The 18,805-nt window shown below is 41.5% G+C and overlaps 2 protein-coding genes across 5 annotated transcripts; both read right to left on the reverse strand.

The window, feature by feature from the left end:
• Window positions 1–148: 148 nt before the first annotated feature.
• LOC124293607 (coiled-coil domain-containing protein 103) lies at window positions 149–2,427 on the reverse strand. Of its 3 annotated transcripts, XM_046735046.1 has the most exons (4): window positions 2,323–2,427; window positions 1,117–1,274; window positions 727–1,025; window positions 149–627 (listed from the first exon to the last, which is right to left on the reverse strand). In XM_046735046.1, exons 2-4 carry the CDS (start codon window positions 1,267–1,269, stop codon window positions 327–329), a joined length of 753 nt encoding a protein of 250 aa, XP_046591002.1. In that variant the 5' UTR covers window positions 1,270–1,274; window positions 2,323–2,427; the 3' UTR covers window positions 149–326. The 3 variants fall into 3 exon arrangements, with proteins under 3 accessions (XP_046591002.1, XP_046591001.1, XP_046591003.1); XM_046735045.1 differs by lacking the exon at window positions 2,323–2,427 and having other exon boundaries at window positions 1,117–1,374; XM_046735047.1 differs by lacking the exon at window positions 2,323–2,427 and having other exon boundaries at window positions 1,101–1,223.
• A 5,400-nt stretch (window positions 2,428–7,827) lies between these two features.
• Window positions 7,828–18,311, reverse strand: LOC107225339 (transient receptor potential cation channel subfamily V member 5). 2 transcript variants are annotated; one of them, XR_006903484.1, is made up of 17 exons: window positions 17,648–18,311; window positions 13,391–13,657; window positions 12,444–12,622; window positions 12,283–12,370; window positions 12,029–12,205; window positions 11,751–11,940; window positions 11,536–11,689; window positions 11,206–11,460; window positions 11,050–11,132; window positions 10,352–10,834; window positions 10,115–10,280; window positions 9,736–9,997; window positions 9,083–9,246; window positions 8,896–9,008; window positions 8,349–8,474; window positions 8,054–8,262; window positions 7,828–7,957 (listed from the first exon to the last, which is right to left on the reverse strand). XR_006903484.1 is itself a non-coding variant. In XM_015665765.2 (17 exons), exons 2-16 carry the CDS (start codon window positions 13,479–13,481, stop codon window positions 8,095–8,097), a joined length of 2,703 nt encoding a protein of 900 aa, XP_015521251.2. In that variant the 5' UTR covers window positions 13,482–13,657; window positions 17,648–18,311; the 3' UTR covers window positions 7,828–7,957; window positions 8,054–8,094. The 2 variants fall into 2 exon arrangements, 1 of the variants encoding a protein (XP_015521251.2); XM_015665765.2 differs by having other exon boundaries at window positions 8,892–9,008.
• Between the last annotated feature and the right edge of the window lie 494 nt (window positions 18,312–18,805).

Genomic DNA, 18,805 nt, shown 5'->3' on the forward strand with positions numbered 1-18,805 from the left:
CGCCTGTATTTGAAAGACTCGACAACGCGATAACGTTATTTAATTATAGATATTTTACATAAGAAAGACACAACACACATCACTGAAGATATTTTGTTGCAGAAAACAAGTTTCGGATTACGAGTTGCGTTCTGGTAAACACGCCACGTTGAGAGCAATAAATTTTATTGTACGACAAATGTCACGGAAAATTCTTGCATGCGCATATCGTTACATATTCGAGACACATTTCCACACTTCATATCTTGAATACAGACGAAGCCTACAATTATTCTTCACAATGCAGACGGTACTTCACGCACTAGGCTTACATGTAAGTCACAGATTCAGTCAAATTTGATTTGATACCGTTTCCGCAACATATCGACGGTAACTTCTGCCGCCCCATCCCCGGCCTTTCCCCTGGCAAGCAATCTTCGAAATAATTGTTTCGAAACATCTTTTTCCTCTTGCGTCATGAAGTTAACGCTCAACTGAAACCTGTTGCAATGACTGAGAGCTGTCAGGACATCAATCACCGTATCTACATCGTCACCCTCTGGTAAATTCCTCAGGCATGCCTCCATGATCTCTCCCAGAACGCCAAGAGGGACCTCAGGTCGAAATATTTCGATAAAAACGACGGGCCTGAAACACCGTATGAAAAATGTAATTTCAGAGAGTGTTTCAAAACTCGCCGGCTTCGGTAATTGATATTCAAAATCTTAAATGACTCAATTATGTTACTTTATGGTCAATAAATATTCAAATCTCTTCTTGTGATCAGTTATTTTTTTCCACGTCTGTAAGAATTCCTCAGTTGATTTCGGAGCCTGCACATTTTGAATAATTGTGGTATCCTCCGCTTTTTCCTTATTGGTATAAAACGAGTCTGCAGGCTTCTGGGACATCGACTTTGTCAACGTGTAAAAGCAGTGGGGAAGTTGAGTTTTTGAAGTCGTGCATGATGCTACGCTGTTCCACCGAACTCCTAACTTGGGCTGCGTGTCCGAACGCTCCACAGGTTTCAAGTGAGCTGCACTTACCTTGAAAGGATGTAAAATATTATTGAACGACGAAAAAACTGTCACTTGTATTTACCCCAAATATGAAATTATTACAAAATTCTCATCACACCATATCTCTGAATTGATCGTACGTAGGAACTCGCTGTTCGACCGCACGAATTTTCGCATCATTTTGGAGCTTGTATAAAGCGTCGGCTTTTACGGCATCGTGCAACTCAACTTCAAGAGCTTCGTAATCGATAGGTTGTTCCAAAATGCTCATTTTCGCTGAGAAAGTTTTTGACTAGTAATTTGTTGTATATTTATGTTTATTTATACTATATTATTCAAATCTGTGAATCAGCTGATATTTACTGCACTAACTACGTTATATTTTAGTGACAAGTAAAACCGAGGTATCCAGGAAACTGTTTGTTGCCATGGTTACTTACCTATCCGTCTCCGTACTTTGTAGGAAATATCATTAATTAAATTTGGTTATGTTACCCCTGACCGTTTTGTTTAATATCTTCATAACGCCATGAGGGTTTAAATTTTACTCTAGTGGCTAAAAAAATATTAAAATGTAAAAAAAAGGCATTCCTAAACTTCCCCCAACATTTATACTGAAAATTATAGTCGATATGAAGGTGCAGCATGACACAGGCTGGTATTCTTTGAGTAGGTTCGAATTTCCTTTCAAAAATTCGTTGCAAAAAATCAAGAAACTAGCAACAACTATTTCCGAAAAATTAAAAAAAAATTATTCACTTTAGTTAACAAGACCTTGGGAAAAAAGCCCGTCGACAAGCTCGAAGAAGCCAATCAGGAATTGTCCGAAATTTCGTCTGTGTCAACCCTGACTAATGTCTGGCCAACGAATCGTTTATGGCAAAAGAAAAATCGACTGCAAAAACCGCAGAGAGGATATTATCGACTCCCGCCATCATTGCTCAGCTCAAAAGCTGCCGATCTTTGGAATACTTTGATGCCTTTGCGGGCAAATTGTTCCTGCTCGTCGGTTTCCGTTGGAGTCGAGTGCTCCAGGTTAATACACAATTCAGAATCCAACTTGATATAAGCCGTGGATGTAAAAAGCAATTTTCTAGATTATTTTCTACTTCACAAGATCGTCTTTTGGGTCCTCCTTTTCCGTCGTGACCGTCACTTCTTCCCAGAGCTCCGTCCCTTCTCTCAGAGATACAGTCGTTCCACAAAGTCTTGGTAATACTTTGGAACACGCTCACTTGGCTTTTGAATTGTTGATAGCTCGTATGCTTAGGTGAGGATCAATTGCAGCGATACTGTGCAAATATAATAATGAATGTTAATTTACTTTCAGGTTGATGAATATATTGAATGCCGGATCGTCATCGTCGTCTAATCTTTTTTCCGGTTCGGATTTGAAAGTATCACCGGCGCTAAATCAAGGCTCAAAACGAAGTGGAGAATTTATTGTTGGGGATAGTTGTTGCGGAATATCAACGGTCACATGTCTGTCAACTGACTTTAACGGCCATCCTTACGAGCGTTGGCTGACTGAAAAAACAGAGAAAAAATCGCAAAGTTCGTCGAAATTCGAAATAGCTGAGCAGAGAGAAAAATACTTGAGGTTTCATAATGAATTCAAATTATTAATAAATCAACTGCGGATATTAATTAACAAAACTACTTCTGTAGTTTTCAAATTTATGTTAAATTTACGTTATCATCACAGACTCGTTGTCCTTGCTTGACATTTCCAGCTCTGTGAAGAACTTCTTCCCGTCGAAATCATTCACACCGAAAGCCTTGAGAGAGTCTAATTGCGTACTAACCAAAGAGGAACTGAGTTACCTCTTGCAAAACAAGAAATCCATACTGCCGGAATATTTTAAACGTAAAATAGCGTCAATAAATTTTAAAAAGTCCATTGATCTATCAAAGAGAAAAGCTTTGATCTGGGCAACACAAAGTGATTCCAGGTATTATTCTGATCAAGGACTACATCATATCCTGGTGGTATTCAAAATTAGCATTGATCTTCTAGGCTGCAGGGTCGTGGCCTACTTGAATTTGTCGAGTTCATCAAAACGCGGAAAAGGGAGGATCTCGAAAAGGTAGTGAACGAAGTTCATTTATCTGAACAGTCCCTGGAATCAAAAACTGAGCTCGAGCCTTTGAACAAGGAAATCAGTGGTCACCTATTGATTCCCAAGCGACGAGTCACTTTCAGTGATCCAGTAGTAGAAAATTCAACGACCCTTTCAAACTGTTGCCTCTTCAAAAATGAGGATGAAATCTCACCAGTACAAAGCTTTGTAACTGCGAACACCCACGACGTTGATGACCCATGTTTCGGAATTGTCAATTCAAAGATCGATTTGCCTTCAGACTCGTCTGTAACTTCGAAAACGTGCACTGATATTCTCAGTTTAAGTGATTTGGATTTCGAGAGTAACGTACACGAAGAAGAGACTGAAGTCATTGAGTTGGATATTACCCAGTCAAAACTTATGACTAAAAAAGTGTCGGAAGAAGAGGTTGAAATGGTTTCAGTGACGTCCGAGGATGATTTTAACGAACCCACGACCTCTATTCTTACGAATACTTTGACATTTGGGAATTCGATGAAGAAGGCTGTGGAAATGATAGGAAAAAAAAGGCCAAAGCGACTCAAGTTTTTGGTACGGGAAACCTTGGATTTCGGTACCACTCATGTTCCGACACCAGATGAAGAGGAACTAACCAACGGCACACGGGAAGCTGAATTTGATCAATGTTTCAAGCAACAACACGTCGAAAGACATTTGAAACGCAATACGTGGCAGGTGCTGATTCCTGCAACCTCTGATCCCACGGGTAACAAGGATTTCACTTCGAATCACGAAGTGAAAGACAATTTGGTCAGAAAAAAGGTGGCCCAATTAAAGACCAACCAGAAGTCAAAGATCCCGATTAAAACACATCGGCAAAGCTCGACCTTTAGTTGCTCCGGAGAGAAAGAAACTTCCAAAATCGAATTGAACGATCATCCGCTCTCATTGCCAGGGAAAATGGTGACATTTCAGGATGTCTGCCAAACCATAAGCGATCGATCAATCATCTCTGATCGCGCAGAATTAGAACTTTCGTTGTCGCCTGACGATGAGTTTGTCCCCTTATCAGACACGACAGGCAGATTTGAATTGGCATGGAAAGGATGCTGGGAACAGCGAAGTACCACAAACTTTGCACAGAGCGAAGATCAAGTGAGGATTAAATTCGACGAGGAAGAAAGTAATTCCCTAGAATTAAATCCAATTCGTAATCGAAATTCGTACCACACGATAACGGAGAATCAAATCGAATTGGCAAACGATTATGGTATTGGGAACATAAACAAGGGCTTCCAATTCAGATCTTCACTGAACAGTCCAAGTCTTACAGCTGCTCCAACTTGTCCAGATAACAGTCGAACGATTCCCTGGATTGCGAAACCCAACGAATATCTTTCAGAGCCGTGTAAGCTGGGGTCAAAATTCAATTATACGGGATTTGAGCCGCGCCCGAAAGAGATAAATTTAACCAACTTTACCGACCTCCAAAAAGGATTAGGCAATCTTTGCAAAGGTATCAGAAACCCTGAAATTTGGAGAACAGACGTTCCAGCCTTATCTCAAAGCAACTGGTACAAGGCGTGCGATTGTGATAACTCTTCGAGGAAAAAAGCGAAAATACAAAATGATTGTTTGATCCAAAAATTGGAGGAGCTTCATTCGAGTCCGGACGCAGACTATGACTCAGATTATTACATTGAATCGGACGTTGAATCTGATTTCGAATTGAAGGAAAATTTATCTAGGATAAAAGGGTCGTTCTCGAATATTGATGCCGATTCTGAAAATCGTATGAATTTAAAAATGAGAAAGAACAGATTCGGAGGTAATTTATTCCTGGACAAAGTTTGGTCGGCAAAAAACATCTTTGTAAGAGGATGTCGATGTCGTAAAAATTCCTGGAGTCCCAGGCACGATTTAGAGCCTAGAAAACGCGATCTCAGGCACAGATCTCTCGGGGATTATGATCAACGATCGAGCCAAAATTTCTACTCGCCTTTAAGAGCCCGGTTAATTATCGACTCGGAAACAGACGATTCGGACTTAACTCCATCGATTCAATCCGATTATACGTACAATTACAAACGCAAGGGTGAAGAACACGTGAACAAAATAAAATGTCGACGATTTGTCAAGTCTCTGAGAAATGCTGGCAGCAGCTTCGAAGTCACTCCGAAAATAGCTGATAGGTGAGTCCTTTGAGAAATCGACTAATTTTTTGGCACGACAGTTACTGCAAATCCATTTTTACGTCTTGCAGACTGTTTTCGTCGACCGAGGCTTTGAACGTTGCTTTCGAAAGGTCCTTCAGTCCGGCAAGCGTGCAAACGGTTCTCTCAACCCGAAGCATAGGCACAACTGTTTCTGCAAGACAGAACAGCTGCTCTATGACGGATGTCTGTACAGACACGTATGACCTCTCTTCGAACGAATCAATCGGGACGATAACTCTAGTCTCTGATTTGTTTTTATCTAACAACGAGAGCGGCTGTCAGACGCTGGAGTCATTTCTAGTTGCTTTAAAATTATTACAATCCACCGACAGAGTGTCTCAGCCAGCTGAACTCCTGGAAACAAAAACTGATACGCAATCAGGATCGAGTCTGAAAATCAAGGATAGCGGGCAACGGAAAATTTCTAATGTTATGGCGAATTTATCAGCTGAAATATGCGATGCAAGTAATAATCTTGGTGAGGCTTTCATTTGCGAATAGTTTCTGGTTACATAGCTTATAAATTCATCTCGATTTTACGGTTGAAATAGTCTCGATGTAATCCTGATATTTTATTCCAGCAAAATTAAGGTTCGCGGAGATAAATACAGCGAATAAACGAGACAATTTGAACGGCACTCAGTACGTTTCATGTCCTCAAAAATTATTCCCACAATCAGGAGGTGTCAGCGAATCGCGCGAATCATTCGAGAGCGGTTCCAAATTGCTTCCATCGCACGACATGCCAACTAAAGAGGAAACGGTTCAAAATTTCGAGAAAAAACAAAGCAGTCTTCCAATCGATTTCAATTCGAATTGTCCTATTTGTAGTTCTCAGAAAAAATCGTCGACAAGGTAGGTGATGACGTCACGGTCGTATGTTTAACTGTAAATATTTCCTCGATCATCTGGCTTCAGGTATGCGGTGCCAACATGTATCGTGATGGGGACTGGCCCTGATCCGAAAGAAAACGAAAAAGATCCGTGGAACCGGGTCATGGAACGCGCCAAGGTTCAGCGCCGGTTCGAAGAATGGAATGCCTCGACATTATCGGAGATGAAGGCATCTCCTCCGAATGTTTACTTGAAATCCTTCCAGAACAAGCAGAGCTCGACTTCGATTGACCGAGCAACAGAAGCCAAAGAGTCTGCGGCTGAAGGGTGTCGGGTGCAATGTAAAAGCAATTCGTCTCAATCCAACTGCACCCTCCAAAATTCTACAGCGATACGTAACAAGGTATGTTTATGATTCATTGGAAACTCTTGCACTGGTCGCATAACTGCACGTGCACCATCGGACATTGTCGACTGCATGTATCACCAGCCGAGTTGCACAATCTGTTAATCATTTACCGTATCAAGGTGATGTAATTGTAGGGTATATATATATGTATATAATTATATGTGCAGGTACCTGCAGAACGGTTATTCATAGATATTTATAGGTGTGTGCTATATTTCATCCATCGAAGGCCTTGCATTCGTTCTTAACCGTGATTATGAGTGTTAATTTCCATGCCTGTGTGCAATCTTGTTATTCTTTATTCTCAGCTCCCTTCTGTTTTTCAACTCGAAGCTCGGTGCGATTGCTGAAGTCAACACGCTCGTTAATCTCCGGGATTAAGTGAGAATCAACGACGGTAGTATGTAATGTTCGGAGAAAATATCGAGGAAAGCATTGCAAAAAACTGTTGGATTTCCCCTTAATTACAAGCTTGCCGCTTTAATTTTCAAATCGTTTGATTGGCTCTCATTTATCTGTCTATGGTTGCATATTGACTCGAGTCAATCACCGCTATACCGATGTTAAATGCAGCTTTGCCGTTTAGTTTTCACTTCTAACAATAAGTTAAGAAATTTCACCTCCAACAAAGACGCTGCGTCGCGACGCCAGATGCTTGCACGCCTCGTGACGTCACCGACAACCGTACGGCTGAATTGCAAGGAGCCATAAAATTTGTGCCATTCGGTATGTATTCACTTTTGAAAATCCTCACGTCAAGATCTTTGTTTGAAAGCTCCGCCCTCGTTTCTCGGTGATTGTTTTGAAAACTCTGGGAAATTCCTTCGGTGATGAGTGCGATGTGTCCGATGTGATAAATGCTCGCTGCACGCATCAATTTGCGCGCCATTTAATTTCTATATTTAGTTACTACGCTTTCGACGACTGCATCTCGGAATTTTTTATGCTCCAGACTCCTTCTCTCCCGATCCAATATGAATCACCACGCGGCCCACTGTTTTCCTCTGCAGTCTTGCTCTCTACGAACCTTTCGGATTTTCCTTCGCTGAACATACCGAGATCGCGATCGTCGAGAAGAACTCGAAAATCGCTCGCCACCTCGAACATGTCGAATCGTTTGTTGTACATTATCTCTGAAAAAGCCGAGCTGAGGCACCAAATGCCCGTCAAAGTACCAGCCGCGAATTTCTTCACTTGACAACGGAAAGACCAACCGAAATATGTGTTCCTACTAATAATTTTCTAGATAAATAAAGTTTAAAAATAGTATAAGGTAAACGATGTAGAAGAACCTGTCATTACTGTATAATGCATATTTTTTGAAAGTAATTTAAGTAAACGCATGAACGTTGAACAAGGTGTGCAATGTCTGTTAAACATTCGAAAAATTCGAAGTTGTATTACGTGCGTGTCATTTTATTGTCACACTTCCTACGTCTGAAATAAAAGAAAAAGTCAAGTTCGAAATGCGCTACAAATTTTTTGATGCAACGAGTTGTTCCAGTTTCGTTTAAACTCTTTTATTACATTCACTGTGCCAAATTCAGTCGCCAGTGCATGACTAACGAACTATGTCACGCCACACTGTCGTTCATGTGCAAGTCTTTTCCAAGCACAGAATTCGCTTGAGTAGAAGATTTTTTCATTTCGTTCTGGTGGATCTGTTCCTTGCGTTTCTTTACCAACCTGTCGTGTACCCTCTTCATCTCCAATATTTCCTTCATCTCTTCCTTGTCTGCCTCCTGTAACAACAATATGTATTTCATTTAATTTTTGCGATTTTTGTGTTTTGGTAGATATTATGCACGGCGAAAAGAAAATGGCTTACGGATTGGTTCAATCTGAGAACCAGAGCTCTTCGTCCATCGGACATCGGTTGGGAATAGTCCATTAATTTTTTCAGTCTTTCGGTGGGACTCACGCCTCTCTCAACGACCAAAACTATTCTGGCCCACTGCGGGATCGATTAATACAAATTTAATGAAAATACAGTCTAGTATGTAAATTCGTTGGATCAGGACTAAAGACATTAATTAAATAAATCAAAGTGTCAAGTTACGCTGGCGCCTCGTTAACGACGTACGATTATATTATCTAACCCACGAGGATACAGTTACTGGCTAGACGTACATGTGTTTTATGGTTAAATTAGCAGTTAGTCAATATTTAAGATTCGCTTGGGGAATTATATCGCACCAACGAATTACTAACTTAGGCTAATTCGACTATGTCATCAATTGAATCAAGACTGTTTGTCATAATAAATTCACGGAAACACATCTCTCTGGTCGCTTTTAGCAACCGTTTTAAAGCTCGTGTATCCAGTTACATAAAATAACGCATCGAAACGGACAAATCCACCATCGCGTACCTGCCTTTGCCACTCATTCCGGGTCTCAGCGATTTTTTGGTAAGTGTTGCCCATCATGGCGATTAACATGTTGACCAATAAGATCGCTACAATGGCCATGTACACGACGAAAAGACACTGAAATGAAACGAAACTGTTCACGAATCTCAAAGATCACTTGAATATCGTACGTGGGAAGTGAAAGACGATACCTTAGCTTCTGTTTTATGGTGAGTGTTCTCAAAAGCACCGTAATAATCTCCGAAATTGGTCATGCTCATCAAAAACATGGCCATTATACTTTCCATCGGAGAAGGTACAGGATTGTCAGGTTCCGTACCGTTTTTGTTGAAGGAAAGAAAGATTATATAATAAGCTGAAAAACGTCAAGTTTTATTCAGAGTTTTTCTACGACACAGTGTCAAAATTACGCCCAAAAATTCTCAGGCTCTACTGTTCATCAATTTTGATATGGTAGAAGCTTTTCCTGTTAGATTGAATTGCACGAAGAAAGATGCGAATTTGAGCAACAGGTGGTGATATTCAAGCTTTGTTACGTGACGACACCGGCCGCGCGGTCTTTCGCTGACATCATCGCGTGCCTCATAATCAATATTAGGACCAAATGAGTTCTGACCAGAGTCAGGAACAGTGGCATTGTCCCTGCAAATAGAGCGTGGGCAAGAAAGTCGACATGTCAACATTAGAGCGTGGGAAGTTGTCAATGTTAAGGACACAAACCAACGTAATTTATTTCACTACGAACAATCCCAGATGCGGTATATAAAAGGAAAAGAGATTGTGAACCCGACTCGACGGTAGACGCGAGTTGATCCGAACGAAAAATCAAGGTGGGATATTCTACCTTGCGAAAATCCCATAACGAAGACCATGTATATCGATACGAATCTCAAAAGGTCACCCATGATCATTCTGTATATCATGACGACGAAGGGACCGACGGTCTTGAAGCCTCTGCAGAAGAACAAGAAGTACGGTGCGAGGGTCAGCATCACGACAACAGCCAGCATGTCTTCAACCTCGTCGGCACAAGTCAGCCTCAAAATTGGAAAAGAGAGCAGAATGGCGCACGCGAATAGGAACATGACCCGGGACGGTGCGGTCATCTGTTAAACAAAAGTTTTCGATCCGACTTCACCATACTTGTGACTCGTAAATCTCGCCAACCGCGATGAAAACAACGTTTCTCTTACGGCCCGCCGTCATTTCTCCAGCGAACTGACCAGGTTTTCTATAAACATATTAAGCCCGAGAAATCTCGCCTCTCGTAGCGCTGCCGCTATGTATAAAATCGCCCCAAGCTCCATCAGAATTTCGGCAACCAGTCGGACCTTCGCAGTACTTCCCGTCACGTCCATCAGTCTGCATTCGGTCGTCAATACGTTCCACCTACGACCGTGCACTCAGATTACTACCTATTTATATTTCTGATTTTGGCAGTACTCGTAATTATGCATTACCAGCTGCCTTCGTTCTCAACGTCCGAAGCTGAGATCGTCCAGTTTAAACCGAAGAAAGTCGTGTTCTCACTCAAAATGCTGTAGACGGCTGTAGACAGGTAGTCAAATCCAGTGGTCACATTTTCGCCAACAGTTGTGAAATTTTCATCCGAACGGGAACTGATCTCGGTCACGGTTGATTCCGTTGATGAAAGTCCTCTGAGCAGCAATGCGACGAGAATCTCTTCCAGTGACGAGGTGATGTTCAATGCTATTTGAGAACTCAGCCAGTTCACTGCGCCCGGTGATATGCTCACTAGCGATGTTATGTTCGAGGCAAGAGATGTCGTCAAATTTTTAGCCAGCTTCGAAATTTCCTCAACCGTTGACAGTGACAGCGGACTCGACGTGGGCGTCGCTTTGGTCACTGGTCCTGGTCTGAGGGTGAAGCTCACCAAGGAAATTAAAAAGTAGAAACAGAACAAGAAGTACTGCCGATAGAACCTGTAAATATCATTCAGTTGAATACATTAGGGTCAGTGTTGCATAGCATTGAATTCTTTCTCTCGTTTGAGAAGCGTTCCATTTTTGTCGAATCATGTGGAAATCTTAGGAATGAAGCGATGAGATCAACGTATCGTAAATAACGTCATAGTATCGAGGTGGAGTACACTCGAGACGAGCACGGTAGGCTTGTTTACAACATTCCATCGGTTTACCTTGATTTGACAAACGTGTTCCACTTTGCATTTAAAAGATCCACCAGCACGCCGTCCATCAGCTCCAAATGTTCATCTTTGTCCTAAAACCAACGACCAGTGATGAAATTATGTCTGTGCCGTAACGGCATATGTGTCCATTTCAGGCAAACTTACACCAAAGACGACCAAATTTAGCGCAGAATTGTTGCTAATTCTACCAGTGGCAATGTCTATGGTATCGATCAACGATAAAGGATAAGCTGCGCAAGTAATGCTGCCGATTTGCCAATATATCTCCCGTTCGATGTTTAAAATGTGGAAAAACATCTCGATGCGCGCCAATTTTGCAGCCAGAGTCAACGGTGTCAAAAATTGAACGTTTCTGATCGCTAAGGAGGCTCCCACTTCGTAGGCCATATCAAAGGTTGCCTAAACGTACGTACCGAATGTCACATAAGAGATCTCCAGACTCTAAACCAAACCATTCCAATTCGTACCACTCACAAGCTTTTGATAAATGACCAACATGTGTAGAACCGTGTTGCCGTTTGTGTCCTGCTTGTCGGGATCAGCACCACGTGCGAGCATCAAACGATAACATTCTTCCTGGCCCAGGCAGGCGGCAAAACTCAGCGGATACTCTCCCCAGTATACGTAACTGCGATGATAAAAAATGACCGTATAGTACGAGAAGAGCACCGCAAAACGAGTATATCTACCCTTTGTAATTCGTTTCCGGCGCAACGCAAACCCATTCATGCTCCACGCTGTCGGCTCTTGACGCTTTCTGATCCTCGGGGCACATGAAATTTCCAAAACATCTCTCGTGGACGTCTGCTCCACTGTCCAGTAAGAATTTCACCATCGCAGGATCCTCGTTCACGATTGCGATGTGCAGTACGTTTTCACCTGGAATTGTTACCCGAAAGATAAAGAAAATATGATTCTCATTCGAACCTGCGTGCATCGTTGATCTTCTTCGAGCTCCTCAACCCACCATAGTACTCATCGCTGATGTAAATGTCGTTTATCAGCTTTGGATAGAACCTCAACAGACGTTTGGCCAAGTCGGCGTGAATCGCCGTTGCATTTAGCATGCATAGATGCAGAATGGTCTCTCCAACCGCGCCTCTTTCGCTCAAAGACCAACAGACTTCTCTGTACTTGCTTTTATCTAGGAATGAAATTCTACATGACCGAAGGTCCCGGGACCACTTGATGAAACAAAAAATGTATAATAAATGTGCGAACCTATTTTGTCCTCGTCGATCTCCTCGTCGCCAAGGTCTTTGTCGATGTCGTATTCACCCGGATTTTCCATGGCTCTCAGTACTGGTAACTGAAAATTTTTGAGGAGACTTGACGCTGTGATGAGAGTCGGAGCGGACTTTTTACGACACCCCGTATCCTACCATTTTATGTCTAGGTCGTTCCTTGTTCCGCAAGAGTACCAGTTTGCTGATCGGTATCCACTTCCCTCTGCCCTTGTTGTACAAAAAGGGCTCAACTTTGGTCCTCATCGCGTGGTCAAGCTCGGCAAATTGTTTCGTCTGAGCAGCTCTCTTCATCATGTCAACGAGTAGACCTCCGCCTGTATAATTACCGAGCAAATATTGGCGAAAATTGGAGGGTATTCATTACATGTTGGAAGCTAATAAACTGCTTGCAAATCGCCGGCTTACGGTACAGGAATTTCGGTACGTGCGTTGGCAATCGAAAGCGATAGTCGGACGTGCGTTGTTAAGTCGAATCAGAGGAGAGGAATGGGTAGTGGAACTAAATATTGATAATTACAGGCAGCCTGGCCAAAATAATATCTCTAATGGAACGCCGTTCAAATTACGTCACTGCTGCAAGCATTCCGGTATAATATATTATCTTGAGTCTGCAGACACTCGAACTGGTTAGCCGTTAGCACTTCACTTGCCGATTATGCATGAACGCCGACGCGCTTATGGCAGAGACGGATAAAGAGATAGAGGCCGAAAAATTTCAGGAACGCCGGCTTTATTTTCGTACTCTTGCCGCGTATAGCTTCGCTCGTGTATAAATAGCGTAGTCCTAACATAATTTATCATTGCATTGTTATGTATGTTTCGTAAATATGGAAATGAGTTCAGGATTCCGTTACGAGTGCGAGTGTTTTAAACTCGCAGGGTTCGTAATAGTGACAGCCGAAACAAACGTGAATGAATATCGTGTTCACTTCCGAAATTTACCGTAATATTGCCGCCGCATCTTAGTTGACCTCACTTTGCCATTCTCGCATTCATTTCTCACCTTGACTTAATTATTCGCCAAATTTTCCCAAAGATCGTTGACGAAGTATTTTTTCCAAATATCAAAATCGTGCGCTCACCTTTCAAATCTACCAGCTTGTACAGCAAGATTGACGATGTGTCCGTCTGTTTCTTCACGCCACTTGTAACATTGCTCTCGGTGTTACCCATTTTACGTTATTCTTTTCGTCACAAGCCCGGAACCTCTTGTCATTTACGACCGAGTTACGCGGTAGAGTAAAGGGGCAGCATTCTGAAACTGACCTCACTCTCCTAACAATATTCGTTGCCATGGCACGGCTGGGCTATCGATTATCCAAAGTTATCTTCCAGAACCGTGAAACTACCTGTGAACACCGTTCAATTCTTGTAAGCTCCATTGCCTTTCGCATAAAACATGAAATCTTCGAGAACAATTTTCGACCCTCCACGGTACTCTGGATCTTTTGAGGCACAACCCAAATTTTATCCTCAAATATTTCCGAATCACAGGAACGTGGTACTTGGCTTCCCTCCCTGAAAATAGTTATTGGTAATGGGAACTCGGGAGCCAAGAAACGACAAAGTCCGGTAATTTGCTGGTAAATAGTAGAGAGTACAAATCGATTGTATGCCCTGAAAGTCCCAGGAGTTCTGCGGCGTTAGTCTTTTGCAACGGTAAAAAAATTTTATTACTTCCATTTTTCTTACTACTTTCAAGTGTTTTGCAATGATATGAAGATTTCTCGAGTTACTTATACAAATACGGTGTCATTTACGAACTGTAATGTACTTCGAAATGTAAGGTATGGCAGAAAGGAGCGCAAAGGAAGTACGTTATTATTTACGCGAATGAGAGCCTTAAAACTTTGGTGAGGTTTCGGAAGACAAAGAGGGCGGAAAGGAAGTTGAAGAGCATAAGCATTTCGCCGAAATTAATAACGCGAAATAATAGTACGTATAAGATGTGGAAAAAAGTTCTTCACAATTTTTATTTGTATTGCAAACAAATATAACATGCAGTACCCGGTGAATACGAATCAACTGATAACGTACCAGCAGCCTGTTAGTTTGCCACGGAAGTGACGTCACGGGAGTGATCATATAAATAAACCATGACGCAACGAGTCAATTAACGGGTGTTACGCATTCAGGTACGAAAACATGACACCTACTGATGAAAAAATGTTCTCTCGAGGTGAAACCATGGATTTAAACCGCGACCATGTCTCGGTCGTAAACAGTCCGACTGTCGTTAAAAAGACTTGAACGACAACACCGGCAACCAAAGCACGCGATCATTTACGCATAATACATCAGTTGTCAATCAGAAGAATTTGCTTCCTCTGATTCGTCATCGGTGTAATTGATCCGAAGATCGACGCCACAAGATCTTCAATTATACGGAAGACCTGCGACTAAAATCAATCGAGCATTTATACCTGAGAAGATTGACAAGGAAGGTATTCCGGGTCGCCATATCCGATTCGATGTCTTTTTCAATACGTTACAGTAGACTAAAAACTAAGTGATACGTATATTTTTTTTTATCTGCCATTGAACACTCTGTGGTGGTGAGACCACCTTCCAAATTAAGGCATGTCAAGGAGCGATTTGACAGTTTTTTTTTTTTTTTTGATTTTTAAATTGAGAAAATTACATTTTTCATTTCTCGTTACGAGATAACGTTTCCAGTTGGATTGATTATAAAATATTATGTTCTTGTGGGTGAAACTATCAAATCGCCTTTTGACATGCGTTACTTTGGAGGTTGGTTTTACCCCATTAAAATGTTTAATCGCGGATAAAAAAAAAAATACGTACTGCTTAGTTTTAGTCTACTATCTTCGGTATTTAGATAAAATACAGTTCTTCGGTTATTTAAACGTCTCGTAACACGTCGACCGCAACTCTGCCGGTGGTGGTGAGATTATTATTGCGGTATCTTTTACGATCGACTTCTCTTTCAGCGTGACGCCATGGCGCGCTGAAACACTCTCGAAGTCGATAGACACAAGCGTTGAGAATATACAAAAGGTTCCAAATATTCAAACCGCGTATTGTGACGAACGCGACACGCGCAGGGTACATGAGTAATACTTCTAATGCGTTTGAAGCTGCACGACTACACATGCTGAATGTGATATTACGAAAGTCTTTTGACCTGACGCCTATTTGCAATCTGGACCATAGTCCTTAATTCGGCTGCGCACGCTTCCAAGGATATCGGCTACCTGCAGAGAATGGAAAGCCACGTCACCGCTCCAAAAAGCGTGCAGAATTTAGAGCAGGCCTGTCCATAGATGGTAGCAAAAACTGTATTTTCGAGTTGGCCGCCATACAGAATTTGTCAAAGTTGTCTGTGACGCGGTGAAAAGAGAAAAAAATGTGATCCGCGAGTACGCGTTGATGAGGAAAACATGTTTTTGGAGACACTCTTCGTTCACCAAGTCTGAAAGTCACTAGCCACTTTTGTGCGAGGTACACGTAACCAGAAATACTTGCCATCAATGACTTACGCAGTCGTCCAAGACGTTTGTTGGTACTGTTACTAGAGTCGCTTGTTCGCGGTTACCTGAAAGAATTTACTTACAGTCAACTGAGAGCCGCTGGAGACAATCGCTGGTCTGGCAGACCTGCAGCCATTCATCAGACTTGGCTTAAGAATGAATCGAGACAGGTATACAATTAATTGTTTCGACCTGGTGACTTACTTCACGCTATGCCGTGTCGAGCTTTTGGTGATGAAAGAGTGACGACGAAACCGCGACGAGTGAAGCGGGGCCGAATGTTCCATAATCGTCCCATTAAAATTCTCAGTTGCATTCACGTTACGCAAATATTCTTACGTCCCGAAAAAGCTTGCATTCACCATTCGGTCGTTATTCGAACAGCTTTTAAAATTTTCAACGCGATGTAAATAACGATAAAAATACGTCTGTCTTCTCTATTATACCTATCAAGCGATCCTGAGTTTTACGACCAGTTGTGTCTCCTTTTCCTCCTTCAACTATGCCAATCTTTTATTTATTCATTCTTCCTCAAACTCCGCCGTTATTGTACTTGGTCTTCGACCGCTCAAACTCTCAGACTGCAGAAGTGATGGAATTGCTTTCTTTTATTCATCACCGAAATCGTAAAACAATACGCTTCTGTGTTACTTACATGTTGTAACGATGAATCGAAGCAGCGCAAGAGTTCATGATTATGATTATCTGCAGGACGTGATAAAAAATATTTCACAAACAAATCACGGCCGCAGGAAAAAGGTGTAAGCTTCGTTTTATTGCACTCATCAACCAGCCTTTGAATTGCGGTTTGAAATTCTTACATCTGGATGTCGGTAATAAAAGAAATATTATTTTGTCCTCATTTTTCAAATGTCATGCTACTGAGTATGTTTCATTTAAGTGAAGAAGATAATCAACTATGTGAAAAGGCGAAACCTGAGGGCCCAGGCCATCCTTTTTTCCTTTGACGATATTATTATCTTGAAATTTCAGAATCCTCGATCAAGTTTTACCGGAAAAAAGGTCTTCTAACACCCTGCGGTACGACTTGATAGTCTTATGTCAGTATTGAGGGACATTTCTGGTGTGATATCCAAGCTGCTAACAGCTTGCGGAGGAAACCAAATAAACCGACGACGCTCCGTATCCGTAAACAATATTATGATGTGTGGCTTAGACAGCAGAGCGAGGTGTGATTTGAAAATAGCTGCAACATAACTGCGCTGGAAAATCTCGCTCTGTAATTTGCGAGTATATAAAAAAATATTGGCCGATATAAATTTTTAGTTTTGTTAAATCAGAGCCGAATCAAGAATACCAAACGGCCTCACAACGAATTAAAAATTATACGTGTTTCACCAGTTTTTTTGCTACAATATCTAGGCAGTCCTGCTGGTTTTCTGTCTTTAACACAAGAATGTGAAAACATACTCACAGACTGATGTATCACATAAATTGATGCAGATATTCTGGAATGAAATTCTTCAAGTCTCAACTTTCGACATCGGGAGCTTCCGAAAGAGCTTGATCAGTAGAAATCACATTCATTCTCGCGCAACGTTCATAAGCTTGAACACGACGTTGCAAACAATCGGTTTTAACGACTCGTTAATTCCTTAACAGATTTTTCGATATCAGCCTTCTTCTAATCAGGTCGAGATGCAAGCTGACCGCTTTATTCTGATCGTGGTAAAACCAGTGCAGCTATTCATAACGTTCGGTATTATGAAAGCACCGAAGCTACGAGGAAGTTATTCAGGCTAATCGGAGGATTGTTCTTACACCGAGTTAAAATTATTATCGGTGAGCCAGACTCACGTGTAATATAAAATATAGAGGTAGGCTTACGTGCCTTGTTGTGTTCACGTTGAAGATCAACTTCGCAATTTATCCACGCCAATACACCACTCCAAAAATATTTCACCCCCGACCCCCGGCAGCGTGATCAATCAGTTCCGAAGTGGAGGATCTACACCGCGAAAAATCATATGATCGATCGTTTTGGTAAATAAAAAAATTATTCGGCTCGTTGCGCCAAGACGAATGTAATAAACTGAAACCAGAATACCAATCAGTGGTATCGTTACCGATGACTCACGTCGTAAGTTTTATTGACGAAAGAAAAAAAAGTCGCGTTCAATAACGGCGATAATTTGCTGACAGAAAGATAAATCGCCCGTGAAATTAACTTACTCTTCCGAATCATCGATTCAACTTGCTGAGTTTATGCATAAATATTAAGACCGAATTCATGCGGTGAAATATTTCAGGCAAATATTCGTACAGTCAATGATTATCGGCACGATTTACCGCGGAAATACTAAATGTCAGTTGATTTACGACAGCCGCTCGTCATATTCGTCTAAAGAACCTCATATTCATCCTAAGATTGTAAAACTTTTTCGCTCTACGCGGTATTTAGGAATAAAAATAAAACACAGAGACCGCTCTTCACTCGGCCCAATATGTAAGCCCTACTTTATTGCCCTGGTATAAACGATCTCACTCAAGTAGTGACGGGTATTTACTGCGGAGAGCTTGAACGTCTCATTCAGACCTGAACACGTCGATGCCTTCGACAGGGGGGGATCTCGCATCGGAAGCTTCGGCATGTTTCGGACATTGAGGGAAATACGAGATCGTGATTTCGGCTGTAGATTCCCAGTAAACATGAGCCGGTTAAAATGTGGTTGAAGAAACGTTAAGGTCGTATAATTATGGTATAGGTAGAAAATATTACCGTGTTCGATATACGGTAATTTTTCAGTAAAATATTAATCGTTGTCTCTCCACAAATATTATACGATTTTCATTACACGTACATTTAAACAACGGTTTCTAGACTAATAATCAACGTTTTGTTTACTAGTTCAATTGCTAATTTAAATTCGTTAAAAACCGGTATATTTATAGATATTAAAATACAAATTTTCTACGTTTCATCGTCAACGTTTTGTTGTGGTAAGCGAGATTCGTAGTATAAACGTGTGGTAAAACCGTTTATAT

The sequence above is a fragment of the Neodiprion lecontei genome, chromosome 3 (assembly GCF_021901455.1).
Source record: "Neodiprion lecontei isolate iyNeoLeco1 chromosome 3, iyNeoLeco1.1, whole genome shotgun sequence".
In the NCBI taxonomy this organism is placed as follows: Eukaryota; Metazoa; Arthropoda; class Insecta; order Hymenoptera; family Diprionidae; genus Neodiprion; species Neodiprion lecontei.